The 17,574-nt window shown below is 38.9% G+C and overlaps 1 protein-coding gene across 5 annotated transcripts in view; it reads left to right on the plus strand.

Annotated features, from left to right (window-relative positions):
- SEC24C (SEC24 homolog C, COPII coat complex component) overlaps positions 1 to 16,774 on the plus strand; it is a 38,505-nt gene extending 21,731 nt beyond the window's left edge. For all 5 annotated transcript variants that reach the window (XM_033066142.1, XM_033066143.1, XM_033066146.1 and 2 more), the window contains 15 exons: positions 2,100 to 2,238; positions 4,070 to 4,185; positions 5,369 to 5,493; positions 5,752 to 5,943; positions 6,947 to 7,040; positions 8,714 to 8,830; positions 9,305 to 9,475; positions 9,825 to 9,921; positions 10,190 to 10,335; positions 10,720 to 10,858; positions 11,666 to 11,784; positions 12,169 to 12,348; positions 12,996 to 13,187; positions 13,601 to 13,690; positions 14,117 to 16,774. In XM_033066142.1, coding sequence (XP_032922033.1) covers positions 2,100 to 2,238; positions 4,070 to 4,185; positions 5,369 to 5,493; positions 5,752 to 5,943; positions 6,947 to 7,040; positions 8,714 to 8,830; positions 9,305 to 9,475; positions 9,825 to 9,921; positions 10,190 to 10,335; positions 10,720 to 10,858; positions 11,666 to 11,784; positions 12,169 to 12,348; positions 12,996 to 13,187; positions 13,601 to 13,690; positions 14,117 to 14,257 — 2,058 coding nt within the window. In that variant the 3' untranslated portion in view covers positions 14,258 to 16,774. The remainder of the gene's footprint in view (positions 1 to 2,099; positions 2,239 to 4,069; positions 4,186 to 5,368; positions 5,494 to 5,751; positions 5,944 to 6,946; positions 7,041 to 8,713; positions 8,831 to 9,304; positions 9,476 to 9,824; positions 9,922 to 10,189; positions 10,336 to 10,719; positions 10,859 to 11,665; positions 11,785 to 12,168; positions 12,349 to 12,995; positions 13,188 to 13,600; positions 13,691 to 14,116) is intronic.
- Positions 16,775 to 17,574: the final 800 nt, after the last annotated feature.

Raw genomic sequence — 17,574 nt, forward strand, 5'->3', positions numbered from 1 at the left:
GGTGAGAATGTATCAAACAACACTGGTTTAGCTGTCTAATGTACGTGTACATGCACAGCACTGTGTGGGATGACAGCGCAACACTGAGTACTGAGCACTGCTGAGCTGCACTTGTATTTCTGCCCTTTCTCTCTGCAGCACTTATTTCCTTCTAGGTGTAATGTGTGGCTGTTGAGCCTTTTACCCACTCATGTTTGGTTGCTGAGAACATGAAAGCTCAGAGAATTTTACAGAGTTTGACTTTTTCTTAAATAGTCTAAATATTCTGGCTACTGTGTAGTGTTAGCCTGCTTGGAGCAGAGACGTGAAGACAAACAGGCTTGTTAAATTGGAATACATAGGTCTGCAGTGTTCTGTGCCCTGTTAAACCTAAGTGTAGCATCTGCTGAGGAAAGCAATTTCCTCTGGTCTTTTAAGGGTATTTTTCTCCTGTTGCATTTCATTAGTGTTCATAAACTATAGTTTGATTTTAAAAACTGGTTTATGATAAAACTGATCTGTGGCTGAAGTTTAAAAGGAAGACAATAGGAGAATAAGGTCTTACTTGAGAAACTTGGAGGCTTGTGGAGTTGCACATTTTTAGAGAAACTTTACAAATAATAGTTGTTCGGTCTCTTGGTGTGTTTATGCTTTGAACAACCACTTGTGGTGTCCAGAAAAAAAATGTCTAGAATTGGAAAATTGCCTTGGAGACCAGTCAGCATCTAGTATTTGGAAGTTCTTTCTAAATGACTAGGGCAAATTCATTGTGGAGGGGCCCTTCCAAGACTCAGCTGTTCAAAGCAACAAGATTGTAAATAGAGTGAAAGCTTTACATCGCTGTAATGAAAACATGAATGTTTCATGAAAATAGTATCTTATGAAATTAAAGCATTCAGATAGATCTAGGATATATAAAAGTTCAGCCAAATCCAGGACCTTTGCCCAATGTTATGCACTGTTCATAAAACCAAGCTTGAGGCTTTGGAAAGAAGTATCTCTGTCTTCTGGGAGTAAGTGGTTAATGACAAGTTATCTGTAGTGCTGCCCGTTTTCAGCACCCTTGTAATTTGTTTGCATGTTACAGAGGGAGAGGCTGAGGAAGAGAAAATTGTGTTAATAATTGTCTTGAAATACAATACCAACGTTGCCTGCCAATCAGAAAACTTGAAACTTTTTTCCTCCAAAGGGGTCAGCCTGGGCTATAGGAAATGAGAAATGCCAGCTGCAGAAGCATTGTACTGCCATGAAATGATGAGTGAGGTTGAATGGAAAGTAATGGAGCATTTCCTCATCTTCTGCTCAGGGAATATGTTGTGTCTTAAACATGATCATAGATTCAGGACCACTGAGAGAATTAAGACCAGACACCAGTAGCAGAAAACTTTAAAACAAGTAGCTGAATTTTTGAGCTAAGTTCTTAGTTACAAAAGGTGCATTGTACTATGAATGCAGCTTATAACTTGCATGAGTTCTGTCTCAGTCATTTTAAAGTGCTTCCTGCTCATTCTGTTGTTGAGAAGCTGCAGAAGTTGCCAAACATCTCATTCTAGTTTGGGTGCAAAAAGAACATTATAAGTAATAGTTCAAAAATGGTGTCCCTATGTAAGAGTATTGAGGACTTGCTTTACAGTGAGTGGGGTCAAGACACTAAGAGCTTGTGGTTATAATGTATTTCATGATAGAGTTCAAAAATAAGTCTTACAGAATTTTTTAAGGTAGATACTCTATATTCTTTAATATATGGAATGCAATGACTGGCTTTGCTTTTTACAAGGGGCAAAGATAAGAGATGAAGAGTCATTTTGAGTCTTTTGTGTTCACTTGCGATACATCTGGTAGTACAATGTGGTTGTGTTCTTCAAGCAAGCTACTGGCTAGGTGGGATAGCCCATTAATGACTCTAGCCATCAAAATACTGCTGTGCTAGAGCTTGGATTGGACAGCACTTAAATACTTGTTCAGGCTTCCCACATCCTCTGCACACTCTCCCACAGCTGCCAAGTGCTAAATCGTATGCCGTGTACAGGGAGATAGAAATGACCACACAATGCAGAGCTTAAAACTTTCTCATCGTCATGAGAGCTTTCTTCTCATGTTTTTTTCCCTTGCTTCCACAGACCCTTCCTTATTTGGTAGACCATGGAGAATCCGGGCCTGTCCGATGTAATAGGTGTAAAGCTTACATGTGCCCTTTTATGCAATTCATTGAAGGTGGAAGGAGGTTCCAGTGTTGTTTCTGCAGCTGTGTCACTGAGGGTAAGGTTTCTTCTGGAAATCCCTCTCTGGGCTCTACTGGAAAGGTCTTTGAACAATCTTTGTCATGTTACGATAAATATTGTGATTCAGTATGTGTCTAGTCTTTATTATTGGAAGGCATGTTCAGTGTTTGGTATTTGTAGCATAATGCTTGGTGGTTTAAAAAGACTATTGTATTTTCTTAGGGTATTTCAAAAGTACGGGGTTTTTGAACAGACTGAGATATAAATCTAGTCAGTAGCATGTTTTGGGATTTTTTTTTTCCTCACAAAGCCTTTTTTTGTCTCCCTAACACAGATGAGATTGCAGTTAAATCTGCTACAGCTGAATAACAGTGTTCAGTACAGACCAGTTAATATTAGTTGCTCTTCTAAATTACTACAAAACATGCTTTCTTTTAAGCAGAAGTCACAATGAGCTGCTCATAGCATGACATCTGTAGATTTGTTTTGAAGGCACAGTGAATGTAAGGTACAACAAACCTTATGATGATGTTTTCAGTGTTCTATGTGTTCTATTTGGTAACACTGTTACTTTTAATGGACTGTTCTTACATCAGTTAGTGCAAACAGTTGTGCAGCATAACCAAAATGGGGATTAGAAATGGCCAGCTTTAAATCATAGTTTTGTCTGGTGATTTTCTGCCTGCATACACTCCCTGTCCTGCTCACTCAGCAGCTGTGTGAAGGGCTGTACCTGTTACAACTGAGCAGAGGCAGAATGGGGAGGAATGCTGAGAGACTGCTGATGAAAGCAATACTGTGGAAACACAGTGTAGCTGCACCTGAAAACTGAGAACAATTTTTGTTTTCTCTGCAAATGCCATCAGGCAATTAGCTTGTATGGGATGTATACTTGGAGACAAGAGTGCTAGATGCTTATATAGTCTCAATTATATCACTTTGTTTTCTTTTGAACTTCTGAAACTCAGAACGTTTAGAATAGTTTAAATGTGGTGGATTATGTCATTCCAGGTAATCTCATTTTAATCTCCCCTGGAGGTGTATAGACAGCTATATAAAGCTATAAAGACAGCTATAGCTGGAATAAATTTTGTCACCCAAGCAGTTCTGCAGGAGCAAGTGTCTGTCATGGTAGTTCTTGGGCCACAAGAGAAATACTTTGTTTCTGCAGCTCACTTTTGTAGGCAAAAATTTGGCTTAACTTCCATTTTATTTTCTGATACCTTGTACCAGCACAAAAGTACTGGGTGCTGGGCATGTGGTTGCACTTGTGTTCCTCCTCCTTAATCCACTGTAAGAAGTACTCTGTGTATTCTGATAAAAAGATTATGGGAGTCTCTGCACACGAGAGTGCCTGGAGGCTTTACTCTTGTGCAGCACAGGAAAGGAAGGAAAAACTAACTTATATAGCAAAATAAGAAGCTCAATATTTTAAGCCTGACTTGAGTCAGTAATGCTGTAGCTTGTAGTTTGCCTCAAACTCTCTTCTAAGTAATTTGTTAATACTTCTATGGGATGGTTATATTTTTCCTCTTGACTAGATCCTTCAGACTAATCCTAAAAGTGTATAGTAGTGATGTTTCTGATATGAAATGTAAAATGAGAATGGAAAGGAGATTCAAGAGAAGTATAACAATAACTATACTGTCTGCTGTCTGGTGCATGAGACAAACTGGAATAAGTTTGTATATTTTTACTTTAATTATATTCTTAAATTGCATTAATATTTTTAGTACTTGTGTGCTAGCACAGTGTGTTGAGTTGACTTTCCTGGAGTTTTGTTTGGAACAGCTGTTGTCATGTTGACTCTCTAGTCACAGTGTTCATTATGGGCATATCACTGAGCTTAGTGATTTTTCCTTTCCCAGTGCCACCTCACTACTTCCAGCATTTGGATCATACTGGAAAGCGTGTAGATTTCTATGACCGACCCGAGTTATCACTGGGGTCATACGAGTTTCTAGCAACAGTTGACTATTGCAAGGTATAGTAGTATGTTTTTATTGCTGTATTTATTTGGCTTTTCCATAAAAAGACTATTTTCTTGAAAGTAAGAAAGACATGAATTGTCTGGGGCTGGTTTCTAGTTGGCAGAGATAATTAACACCATTAATCCAGCCCACTTTTTTGTGTAAAATAACATGCTTGTTTGCTCACCAGTGGAGGTCCTGATCACACATGACATAATGTAATAACTGTCTAATTTTTTTCTGGAGCTATATAAGCAACCATAGCTGCGCTTACCTTAGGAATTCTGCAGAATGGATTCTTGTGCAGTAGTCCTTGGCAGAAAAGGGAATTGTAGGAGAGGTTCAATGCAAGTACAGTAGTAACTATGCAATGTGCCACCTGTTCTCTAAGGCAGACCTAAACTATTGAACCTAAATTTCAAATACAAATAGTGATTAAAAGCACAAGAATATTGTGGAAATGTACATTTCAAAGCTGGCTTGATTTCAAATTCAAGATTTAAGTAAGAATTAACTTCTAAGGAATAGGGAAAATATGTGCAAGCTATTTATTAAAGCAACTTGTATATCTGCTGAAGTATTGTGCTGAGAAGATAGATGCCTAAATGTTGCAAGTTGATATTGGTTGCCTTCTAATGCCTCTGCATTTTCTAACAGCATGAGAAGAATTTTGAATCAAACAAGATACAATCTTCACAGCTTTTTTGAAAGTTCTTCTGTTTTGCTTTTGTTCTGAGTGCTTGTTCCATTTTGACCTATAGACTTCAGAAAATTGAAACAAGTTTTTCATTCCCAAAGAAGGCCTGATTTTTAAGAAGAAAAAGTTGTAATCCTTGGAGGGGAAAATCTTTTACTTTGTATTGATGGAATTATGTATGACCTATCTGGTCAGGTTCCAAAGTCTTGAGAACTGGTAGAGATCTTCCCTGTCTAGTTTTCCAATCTAGCTTAGTCATGTATAAATGGATTATTTTTTCTTATTACTTCTCTGATCAATGGTAAAGTCAGTCTAGAGCATTTGATACCAGTCCCATTTCAAACACAGCATGATGACATGTCTGTTAGTTGGAAAAGGATAGGAGAGTGAGCTGAAGAAACAACTGCTGCTCATGCTTGTGGAGGTACAGCAGCAAAGGTTGTTAGGGAGCTATTATGTGAACTGCATTAATAGTGTGATTTCTTCCTTCTCTTCCACAGAATAACAAGTTTCCTAGTCCACCTGCTTTCATTTTTATGATTGATGTGTCTTACAATGCTGTGAAGAGTGGCTTAGTGAGGCTAATATGTGAAGAATTAAAGTCACTCCTAGATTATCTACCCAGGTAGGTATATTGTGAACTACTGTAGTCAATGCAAATTGGGGATGCTGTTACTTTTTCTGTTAAAAAATGCTAAAAATTTAAAAATTATTTGATAATCCTCTCAAGCTTTTCTTGAGAAAAAGGCCAAGCAGAACATTTTTTTGATACTCTTCTAGGTGAAAATAAATTTTACTTCCTTTCCTTTTTGCCTTACTGTGTTGGTTATGTGTAATGGTTTATCTGTCTTCTTGGATGTGAAGGCAAGTGTGTCTCTTACAGGGAAGGGAACATGGAAGAATCAGCTATTCGAGTAGGCTTTGTCACCTACAACAAAGTGTTGCACTTCTACAACGTGAAGAGCTCACTGGCACAGCCACAAATGATGGTGGTCTCAGATGTGGCTGACATGTTTGTGCCACTCCTTGATGGTTTTCTGGTGAATGTGAATGAGTCCAGGACAGTTATTGCCAGGTAATATAAATTGATTTACAATATGTGTAGTAAAATACTTGTTTGGTAGATTCACGTGTTATGTGCTTAATTATCGTGTTAAGACACTCTATGTATTTTAACTTAACTGTACTCTTGGGATTAAGCTGGCACAGTAAGATGGGGAAATTGAAGGGCTAAGGGATTATTTGGTTTATAGTCCAGCATGGCAGAAAGTGTATATAAAGGGAATTAGTGCAGAAGGGCATTTTTAGGGAGAAAAAATAAACAAAATCCAAGCAAAAAAAATACCCCACCTAAAATAAAGCCACACAACTAGAATGATGCAGAATGAAAACTGTAAGAATACTTAATCCCTGTCTTTAAGTTAACTGGCTTAAATAACTGTAAACTGAGACAACAGGGCATCCAGTTTTGGTTTTGTGGAGAAAACAGAGTAAGTGGGATAGAGAAGATAAAATCTGAACAGAGAGAAAGAAGTTAGCAAAGTTTTGGCGAGCTATTTGCATGGTACTTGAACTGTAATTAATCTATGGTATGTAGCTATCTACCTTTTGGGAAATAGACCTGGAATTTTTTTTTTGGAGAAAATTTGTACCCTGCTTTTTAATGCATTAAACAAGCCTAAATACAAAACTGTGGATTAAACCTATTAATCTTTGAGTAGTACATAAGATGCTTGGCAAACATAGGCCAAATGTAACTAGTATTTAGTAAGAATTTACTTACCTGTGTATATTGGAATACATTAAAAGAGAAGAAATACAGAAGGGCTGTGGAATAGGAATCAGTTGAGGCTATAGAAGGCACTGAGGATATGGATGAAAGAAGCCAGTGAAGAACGATACAACATTTTTTTCACAGATGAAATGCCAAATACTGTAAAATTATGCAGATTTACAGACATGTTAGGGACTTGTGTTTAAACCTCCTCACTCTTACAAATTCATCAACTACAACTGTGTGGCTTTTCTTATTAAATGGGATCTTGAATTCATCTTTTTTTTCCCTTGCTCTTTGCTAGTTTGCTGGATCAGATTCCAGAGATGTTTGCAGACACGAGAGAAACAGAAACTGTTTTTGCACCTGTGATTCAAGCAGGGCTGGAGGCACTGAAGGTTAGTAAATGCATTTTTATGACAAATTGTTTTCAGCCAAGTACTCTGACGTCTGTATTCTGCTAACACCCACTAATAAGACAATTCTAAAGATTTTGTAAGCTCCTTGTAGTAGATGCACTACATGTAGGGAGGACTTGGCTCATTCTTGAAACCTTCTGTTTAATGCAACTATCTCTGTTCTTTACCCAGTTCCTTTTTTAATAATATTTTTCAAAGTGCAAGAACGTGGCTTACTCTCAGTTGTCTGTCTGGGTTTTGCTTCAAACAGTTTACAGAACCTACAGGAACAAAAAGATCCTCCAGCATTAAAAAACCAGATGCTGAAGTCTGTCTGGAGGAGTTCTGTAGTTTGGTGTCTTTTTAATCCTGTACTCTGGTAGAGTCTTAAATAAAAGGAGAGAATATCATCAGTTGAAGTTGCCTGCAACAATATGCTAACCAAGTAAACTTTCCCTAAAGCTCTTCCATTCTAATACATTGAGACATGATTACCTGCATGGTTTAACTCTGACTTATATCTACTGATCAAATTGATTGCCTGTATGACTTCACCCCAAACTGTTGACACAGCTCTATTTGTCTGTCACATCAGTCAGAGAATCATTTAGTTGGCTAAGTCTTTTACCATAAGCCCAATCTTTAATCCAGTACTGCCAAGTCCTTCACTAAACCATGTTCCTAAGTGACTCTTCTACACGTCTTTTAAATGCCTCCAGGGATGGTAACTCCACCACTTGCCTGGGCAGCCTGTTCCAGTGCTTGACCCTTGACCCTTTCCATGAAGTTTTTCCCAATATCTAATCTAAAACTCTGCTGCTACAACTTGAAGACATTTCCTCATATCCTATCCCGTGTTAAATGGGAGAAGAGGCTGACTCCCACCTGACCACAGCCTCTTTTAAGGTAGTTGTAGAGAGCAGGATCTCCCCTGAGCCTCCCTTTTCTCCAGGCTGGGCAACCCAAGTTCTCTCACTCACTCCTCAAGCAAGAATTGTGCTGCAGACCCTTAACCAGCTCTATAGCCCTTCTCTGAACATGCTACAGCATCTCAGTGTCCTTGTAGTGAAGGGTCCAAAATGTCAAGTGTAGCCTCACCAGTGCTGAGTACAGGGGGAATGATCCTTAAAAGTCTTACACTCAGTTTTTGTTACAGCTGTTCAATCAAGATATAGTAAAAATTGCTGATTGACTTTTGCGTACTGCATTTGTCAGAGAAAATAACCAATTAAACATTAGCTAGTGTTGGCATAGGGTGTTGATTTAAAATTACTGATCTGCTGAAGCTCAGATTACAAAATTCTTTGCCATTTCTGTGATTTTTTTCCACAAATTCAGTAGCTGCAAACCAGGGAAGAGGATGGTGCAACATGTTTGCACAAAAGCTTTCATATCTGGGTCCTTACTGTTCTGTCTCCTTGGAGAAAGTTTCTCCCTGCTGTGGAATTAGCACAAATCCAGTAGAACTCAAACTTGCTCTCCTGTAACTGACTGGTAATTTGTGCTCCCCCTCTTGAACACCAGTCATTTAACCAAGTGACAGAGAGCCTGTGTGTCTGGTAGAGTCACCCTGACTTTGAAAGAGTGCTTGAGTGTTTGTTCTTGAGTCACAACTTCCCTTACAATTTTTGTAAATATTTCTAACCTCTGTTACTGCACTCACTTTCCTGCAGGCAGCTGAGTGTGCTGGCAAGCTCTTCATTTTCCACACCTCTCTGCCCATCGCAGAGGCTCCAGGGAAGTTGAAGAACAGGGATGATAGGAAACTGATCAACACAGATAAGGAGAAGGTAATAATGGTTTGCATAATCCTTACATAAAGGTGTATATTTTGCTCTTTATGGAATAAAGTAACTGAAACAGCACTTAAAAAATTAAAAGGATAGCACATACTGTAATTCTCCCAGCTAATGTCTTTCAACATTCCACTTCTATCTTCTGTCCCCGAGCAGGGATACAGAGACTTGACATCATAAGGACAACTCTAGTCTGAGAACAAGAAGAGTTAGCTCTAGATTGTTACACAGGGTAAAATACCAAATCTGGGTTAAAGTAAGTGTGCTGAATTTACAATTAAAGCAAAAGGTGTAAGAATTTTCATAATAACAGTTCTTCAAAGGCAGAGTCAGGGAGAACTGAGATGTTTCTACTGTGCCTGAAGAAAGACTTAAAGTATGAAAGGGTATTGACTGGGATTATGAACTGGATCTCACTTTCCTTTTCCTTCACAAACTTCTGATGTCATCTCTCATTTCCTTTCTTAGACTTTGTTTCAACCACAGACAAGCTTTTACAACAACTTGGCTAAGGACTGTGTGGCCCAGGGCTGCTGTGTGGATCTGTTCCTGTTTCCAAACCAGTATTTGGATGTGGCGACTCTGGGTGTGGTACCTTACCAGACAGGAGGCTCCATTTTTAAGTATGCGTATTTCCAGGTAGGAGCAACATGGACTCAGGCTGGTGAGAGTTCTTTTTTTCCTAGTGGGAACCAGAATGAAGAAGTACTTCTTGGACAGTAAATGGTTACTTAAATTTTAAGATAATCAGCAAAATGATTTGGTAGCTTTGTCTTTATACAAACATCTCTGTTAATAACAAAACCTGACAGGAAGAGCTAGGCTGTTATCTTTTAGCACAATATTTTATTAGCAGGCCACTGAACCTGATATCATGGCTGACTTGTAAGACCACAGAAGGTAGTATCTGGTTTTAAATTACTTTATGGTTTATGAAGCCAATCTGAGTTATGGAAATGTGAAATTTCAATTACTGCTTGCCTTCTAGCTGGAGACAGACCAGTACAGATTCCTGAATGACTTGAGAAGGGATGTCCAGAAAGACGTGGGATTCGATGCTGTAATGAGAGTGCGCACAAGCACAGGTGGGTGTTGGCATGGAGAAATCTTAATAAACTGACCACTTCAAGCATGTCTCATATGAAGAAAGAAATTTTCCTGTAAGTTAAAACACATGGTGACTAGGTTATTCCCAAAAGCTCTGCTAAAGCTTTTGAATTGTAAGACTTCTGTTGAGGCTGCAAAGGTCCCTGCTGAAATCTGTCAGGATAACTTGGTGTCAGGGTTAAAAGGATGGCTGTCTTGGTATTCTGTTGAAAATGGTGGTTCATGTTGGGTTTTTCCCTCTTTCAGGTATTAGAGCAACTGACTTTTTTGGAGCTTTCTATATGAGCAACACAACTGATGTAGAGATGGCAGGCCTGGACTGTGATAAAACAATCACAGTGGAATTCAAGCATGATGATAAATTGAGTGAAGACAGTGGTGCACTGCTTCAGGTGAGGGGGGAGGCTTTGTAGAAGAAGTGAGTTGACAATTGAACTGAATTATTAGACACTTCTTCAAGGAATTGTTTGTTCTTTCTTTCTTTCTACATCTTACCATACCCTTCCACCATACTTGTTCTGAGGGTGACCTAGACTGCTCCAAACCGCAGTCCTATTTTCTAAAACCTTAATACAACTGCTAAAATTGCTACTTGTTAGCTTTCGTTGACTCTGATTCTTAACATTCTTTTAGCTTATTGTCCAAGTCTTTTGCGTAATTACTTTATTTGTTCATGCATCTGAGTCCTAGCTTTTAATGAAATATATTTGAACTCAGCCCTTCTTATTGTAGCAGGACCTCATTTTCCTGTCTCCTGGCATTTTTGTCTCCTGCAGTGTGCTCTGCTGTATACAAGTTGTGCAGGACAGCGACGACTCCGCATTCACAACCTCTCCTTAAACTGCTGCACGCAGCTTGCTGACCTCTATCGGAACTGTGAGACTGACACCCTCATCAACTACTTGGCTAAGTATGGTAAGGGTTAACATGGAAATGAGAATTGCAGCCTTCAACTACTGCTAAAACACCTGCTTTGTCACACAATGATACCTGTTTATTCTTTCTGCTTCAAATGTCAGGAGGCAGTTCTAATATTTGTCAGTTATGGGAAAGAGGATAAACCTGTGATGATTGTATTGCTGCTTAGGACAAGAGGTAAAGATCGAGGGTGTAGGCTTATTCTTCATATAAATTCTTTTCTAAATGTTTTTAATAACAGTTTGTGTTGCCAGCTGTCTAAGTTCATCCTTGTATTTATTTTTGGGCTGTTTTAGTTCATTCCTTAACTGTTGCAGAATTTTGGTCTTGCAATAGGAGATGGTGGCCCTTGTTCATGGTGTGGGTTAAATGTCATACGCTTATGCACTGTACCTTATTTACCCTTTCTAGTTTGCAGTAAAAGCCTAGAAATCCAACAGAGATTGAGAGTTGTGTATTTTTATTGCCATTAAAATGAAAGAAACTCTCCATTTTCAGGCCATTAATGGAACATGTCCAGTCTATAAAAGGAGATTTTCTAGAACTCTGTACCTTCATTATGATAAGTGTATTTTAAGTACATAGGAGATAAAGAGTTCAAGATTATGTAAAAAAATTGAATAAATTAGCTTTCAGGTTATCAGTAGGAATATATCATCATTTTCCTACAAGTTTGAAGCAGGGAGAATAAAGGCTTCCATAAACAATAGTTGTTTAGATTTCCTTTGTGGAAGTATTGTTGGGGTTTTGCTGTTCCTGAGCAATCACTTGACAGCAGTCCATCTCTTTCCTCTCTCTGTGCAGCATATCGTGGAGTCCTGAGTAGTCCAGTGAAGACTGTACGAGATGCACTGATCAACCAGTGTGCCCAGATCCTAGCCTGCTATCGAAAGAACTGTGCTAGTCCCTCTTCTGCTGGCCAGGTAAACTCCAATGTCTTCACTTGAATCCCAGGCTTGAAAATTAAAAAGTGGTTATAGCTTCTTCTCTCTTCGCCTGCTCAAAAAAAGGCAGTTCCTTTCCTCAGCAGAAATTTGCAAAGAGGAGACTCAGGAAAGTAGATACACTACTATGAGTAAAACTGTAGTTGAGAATGGCTTCTTGGACATCTGTCTGGAGCCCAGGGAGCACTGCCTGCTTCAGGGAAAGGTTTTGTGTTTCTTTTGCAGTCCATGATATAAGTAGACTATCAGCTTTCACTCTTCATGGCTCTAACACACTTTGTTGGTTCATGCAAGCCTCATTTTGTCAAACATAAGCTTATTCAGCAAGACAACTGACTGGCTTTGTCTGCTTGTGGCTTTTAGCTCATCCTCCCTGAATGCATGAAGCTACTTCCTGTGTACTTGAACTGTGTGCTGAAGAGTGACGTTCTTCAACCTGGCCCAGAGGTCACAACGGATGACCGTGCCTATATCCGTCAGTTAGTGACATCCATGGATGTGGCTGAAACAAATGTTTTCTTTTATCCCAGACTTTTGCCCCTGGTGAGTAGTTCAAGATCATCTTAGCACTTGAAGCTTGCTGTTGTTTCATTGACTCATCTTAAGGACTGGCATTTATATTTTAGCAAGGGAAAGTGATTTGAGAAGTATTTGGGGATTTACCATCTGTTGGGATATTTCACTTAATTTTGCTCAGCATTACTGCATCTTGTGAATTTCTTGGGAGATACTTTTTTCCTGAGCTGTAAGTGTATGACGAGTGGCAAAGAAAACACTTTTGACCCTTTCATAGTTTTTTTTAGAAGTCCTAAAGCTTACAACTTCTTGTAGTAATTTTCATTATTGCAAGGTAACTCTACATACTGTTCTGACTTTTCATAACCATAAATGCTGGAATATTACTAGAAACTAATTACATTCCTACTCCAGGAGATGATATTTGACCTTGAGTCTTTTCACAGAAGCCTTATGTTCTCTTTTGCTGACCAAGAGTCTCTGAACTGCTTCTGTGTCACTTTGAGTAAGAAAACTAAGGAAAATGTTACTTCAGTCACAATTATTACAATCTTGAGAGTCTTAGAAATGAGAAAATCATTGGGGTCTTCATAGCAGAAATGTTCAGGACTTCATAAAATGTTCTTGTTTTATGACCTTTGTTTTACTTTAATTTTTATTTCCCTGTAAAACAGACCAAAGCAGATGTTGACAGTGATTCCTTGCCAGCAGCCATTCGGAACTCGGAGGAGCGTCTTTCCAAGGGTGACATCTACCTGCTGGAGAATGGGCTGAACATCTTTGTGTGGGTGGGAGTCAGCGTGCAGCAAAGCCTGATCCAGAACCTCTTTGGAGTGTCATCCTTCAGTCAAATTAGCAATGCCTTGGTGAGCTGGATGGCAGTGTGGGAGCTGGAGTCTGTGATAGTCACCCAGAATTTAAAACAGTGCGAAAGCCAGTAGAAAAAATAGCGTTTCATCTTTCGTAATAGAAATGAGAGAAACGCAGATGTGTGAAACTAGTGGAAATGTTGATAGTCTAGGCATGTCAGGCATGCTTTTTACCTAGGTGTATTTGACAAGTCGTATCACTAACAGTGAACAGTTGATATTTAAATGGAATAAATAGTTGAACTTCAATTCTGATTTCATGTTATATTCTCTTTTAAGTAGTTGAAGTGAAAGAGATTGTATGCTAATGGGGGTAGATATTTCTCTGCCCTTATACAGTAACTGCTAACTTTTGTTTAATGTCGCTCTGCTTCCCAAGACTAATGGGAATTGGATATCTTTCATTCCAGAGTACCCTGCCAGTCTTGGAAAACCCCTTTTCAAAGAAAGTGCGATCTATTGTTGATATGCTTCAAGGGCAGAGATCCCGCTACATGAAGGTAAAAATGTCCTGCATTTACAGCTTTAAATCTCCTTCCCTCTTAGTAGAGTGAGATGATGCCTGCTAATGCTGCAGTCCTGAACTTGCTCTTCCCAATCTCATAAATGTTATTCAAAGTTTTCAAGAATCTGAAAACAAATTTCACTAGTTTTAGAGTTGTGCTTACCATTGTTTTAAAACTTTCTCAGACCTATTACAATATACTACTATATGAACCACATACGTGGTATTTTCCTTCTGTTTAAAAAGGATTGAGGCTTAATCTAGCTGAGTTACAAAAGCCATATACATAAGCCATATATGCTGTGATTCTGGCTGCTTCAGGGTTTTGAGCGTTTAACTTTTTGCTCTGCTTTCCCCATGAAGACTAATTCTAATTCTACCCACTGTTGGTTTTGTTCTTGTTTTGTTTGGTTTTTTGTAGTTGATAGTTGTGAAGCAAGAAGATAAGCTGGAAATGCTGTTCAAGCACTTTCTAGTGGAGGACAAGAGCCTGACTGGGGGGGCTTCATATGTGGACTTCCTGTGTCACATGCACAAGGAGATTCGGCAGCTACTGAGCTAGAGGAGTGAGTGGTGCTAGAACTCAGCAGTGACATTTCAGTCTCCACTAATGACCTGATCAGAAGGCCCAGCGCCCTCAAAAAGGACAACATAGAAATCTGTACAATTCCATAATTTTTAATACACATTGCATAAGCAGAAATCCTTTCAACCTTTCCCAATCCCGTATGAGAGATGAAATATTTTCCTGGTGAGGGCTAAAAAAAAGAAAGGCCTTTGATACCAGGTCTTTTATTTGCATCTAAATTGTTTCCTGTGCTTGGCAGGAGTTCACCCCCCACCCCACCCCATGCTCGCTAATCCTGTTGTAATGAATGTAGGGTTTTTTTCAGTTCACTGTACATGATTCAACATCGGGTGAAAAAGCGATAACTCTTCAAAACTTCTGGTAGCTGCTGTGCATTTGTGTGGGTGCGTGTGCATGCTCCAAGTGTGAAGAGGATGCACAGGTGGGGAGGACAAGAGGCAGGTCAGGTGATGGGAGCTGGAGCAGCCAAACTTTTTCTCTCTCCTTTAAAGAGGGAAACATGATCTGTCAGAGTACAGATGTATCATGTGGCTATCTGAACCAGAAAGCCATGAAAAATGAAATGAGTGGTAAGCCAGGAGGCAGCAGGGCAAACTTCTCTCCACAATCTCCCCTGTACCATAAGTTGCTGTGCAGAACTGTAATGGAGTAATTAATAGTTAAGTGGGCAAAAATCAACAGCTTCTGAACAGTGTAGGGGTAGAGACGGTACTCCCTGTTGACATGTGTGGTGACTCCTTTCTTCTCGTTGCACGGCTCTGTATTGTCCTACTCAATCCATGTTCCATGACCTCTCCTGCAGAGTTTACCTGTCTGTCAGATGGTGGTGGGAACAAAAGCTTCTTAAGTAGAAAATACTTTTAACGAGGTGATGGGGGACTGTGTAGGAACTGGATTATAAGGAAGTGGCCATTTTCAACCATATTTTTGTGAATCATAGCAAATAAGCAAGAATTTGATTTATACTGACGTGAATTTGAGGTTGCTTTGTACCCTGGAATACAAGGAAGGGGATACAAAACCTTAAGATTTAGACTGTACTGTAATAGGTCTTGCAAGTACCTGATTTTGGCTATTGACAGTACCTGGGCCATAGCAAAGAGTTTCATTACTGGATGTTTGTACCCTCCACATTCTATCTACTGATCAGCTTGCACAAAACCTTTTATAAGCCTGTTTGTTAAACTAAAATACCTCAGACAGATTAATCCATCCACTTTGGCTGCTCTGCTGCTCCATTTTGCAAGGGTGGATGAGAAGACTCCTGTGAAGAGGGAGCTAGTGTAATCAAATTCAGAATTCTAAGGGCTTCGTTTATTCACTTTTGAAAGGGGGCTTGTATATTTTAACTTGAACACTTAATAGGTGTTCTTCCAATACCCAGGAGTTCTTACCAATAGCACTAAGAGTGAAAGGAAGAATGTGGATGGATTAGAGAACATGTTATCTGGGCTTGATATTTCATAGGAAAGTCCTTGTTAAGATCAGAAAAATATCTGGCTGTGGTTTTAGTTCCATGTCCTGTAGCATGTATATAAATCCATTTTTCTTCTAATGCTGCTAGTTTGTCTTCCCTCCCATCACTACACAGAAAGGGGAGCATGAAAATTGTAATGGAGAAACTCTTTCAAGATGTAGTTGACAGAACTTTCAGCGGTTTTGTATGAATGTGGCTGACTTTTTACTCCACGTACTGCCTCCAACCAAAAAATAGAGGATTTTTAATCAGAGGGGAAAAAAAAGAACTTCCCAGGAATATAATGCACAGCAACCACAGACTTCCACAAATACTAATTTCTAGTATTAATATTGGGGGGTGTGGGGGTGGAAATGAAATCATGAATGAAGCTTTCATTTTCTTCACTTGTTTTTCCAATGCATCTTTTAATTTGTAAAGAAATAAAAATATATTAAGATGTATTTTATGTCATTGTTAGTAAATAAACACTGCTTATTTTTCCAAACCCTGTATTTTGAGGGAGGGGGAAAATGGGAAGGGCTGAAGTCTAGCTCATTGATCCTTTACAATCCAATCTTCTACTAACCAAGTTCAGTCTTTCTTTTTTTGTCGTTGTTGTTATTCGCACTGAATGATAAGAAATTCAGCAAGAGTCAACAGGCAAAAGGTACTGTTTAATCTCAGTGTTTATTTAGGTGGTTGGTTTTTGACTTTCTGCCCTGTCTGAATTTCTATTTCACAAAGAAAGTCCCTTTTTTGCTAACACAGCTTGAATCATTGACTGGGTGGGATTTTTTTGGTCTACTTAGGCAAATATTGCCCTTACCTTCTGACAATGTCAAGTTAATGACTTCTGTAGTCTTAAAAACACTCATATTTCAAGAGTTGAGGGGACCTGGGTGAATTGGTTGGGGTTGTTTTTTTTGGGGGGTAGGGTTCAGGGTTTTTTTTGTTTGGGTTGTGGTTTTTTTCCTGGGAGTGTTGCTAATTGCAAAAATAAAGTTCAGAGTGAACTGGCAGTGTTATCTTGACTGTACCTGTGAATATTGCTGTTGTACAGTTTGCTGATAACCTTATAACAAATCTGTATGAAAGCACAAGACAATCATTGCTAAATATCCAATAATACTAAATATGCTGTAGAATATTTTTGAGATTCCTCTCCTACAGAATGTACTTTATGTCCAGAATCTGCCACAGAACTGGTGTGATAATGATGGGCCTTGTGGATCTTGTACATTAATCGTGTGGAGTAAATTGTGCACAACGTTCTGATGCTTGTGGAAATTGCCTTGGAGAGCCTGTCTGTTACTTTAGTGTGGAGGATGCTGTGGTGCTGTTGGAGCAGGCCCAAGTAGTGTCTACACCTAACTAAGAGGAAAGGAAAACAATTCCCTCTTTAACTTGTTTCTAACACAGCTGAAGAACACTTCTTTGTGTCCCTACTAACTAATATCCTGTATTATAACTGATAATTCATAAATGTTATATTATCTCTTAAGTTAATGTGAAGCTTTTAGCAATTGCGTAACTGAGCAACTGAGTAGTAATTCTAGGATATGTCTGTTGGATTTACATAGTGTAGCCTAAACCACTTTCCCATTTATAGAATATTTTAATACTGTATGAATTATTCAAGGTTGGTATAGAAAGGCAGATTTCAAGGGCGCTTTAAAACTACCTATAGATATTTTAAAAAACCAAAAAAAACTCCAACAACAACAAAAACCCCAAAACAAAAAAACCCCACCCAACAGATTTCTGTTAGTAAAAGGTGCTTTCTGTTCCTTCCCTTTATGGTCTCAAGCAGGAGCTGAGCTGGGTGCTCCTT

This window comes from Catharus ustulatus, chromosome 8, assembly GCF_009819885.2.
Source record: "Catharus ustulatus isolate bCatUst1 chromosome 8, bCatUst1.pri.v2, whole genome shotgun sequence".
Taxonomy (NCBI): domain Eukaryota; kingdom Metazoa; phylum Chordata; class Aves; order Passeriformes; family Turdidae; genus Catharus; species Catharus ustulatus.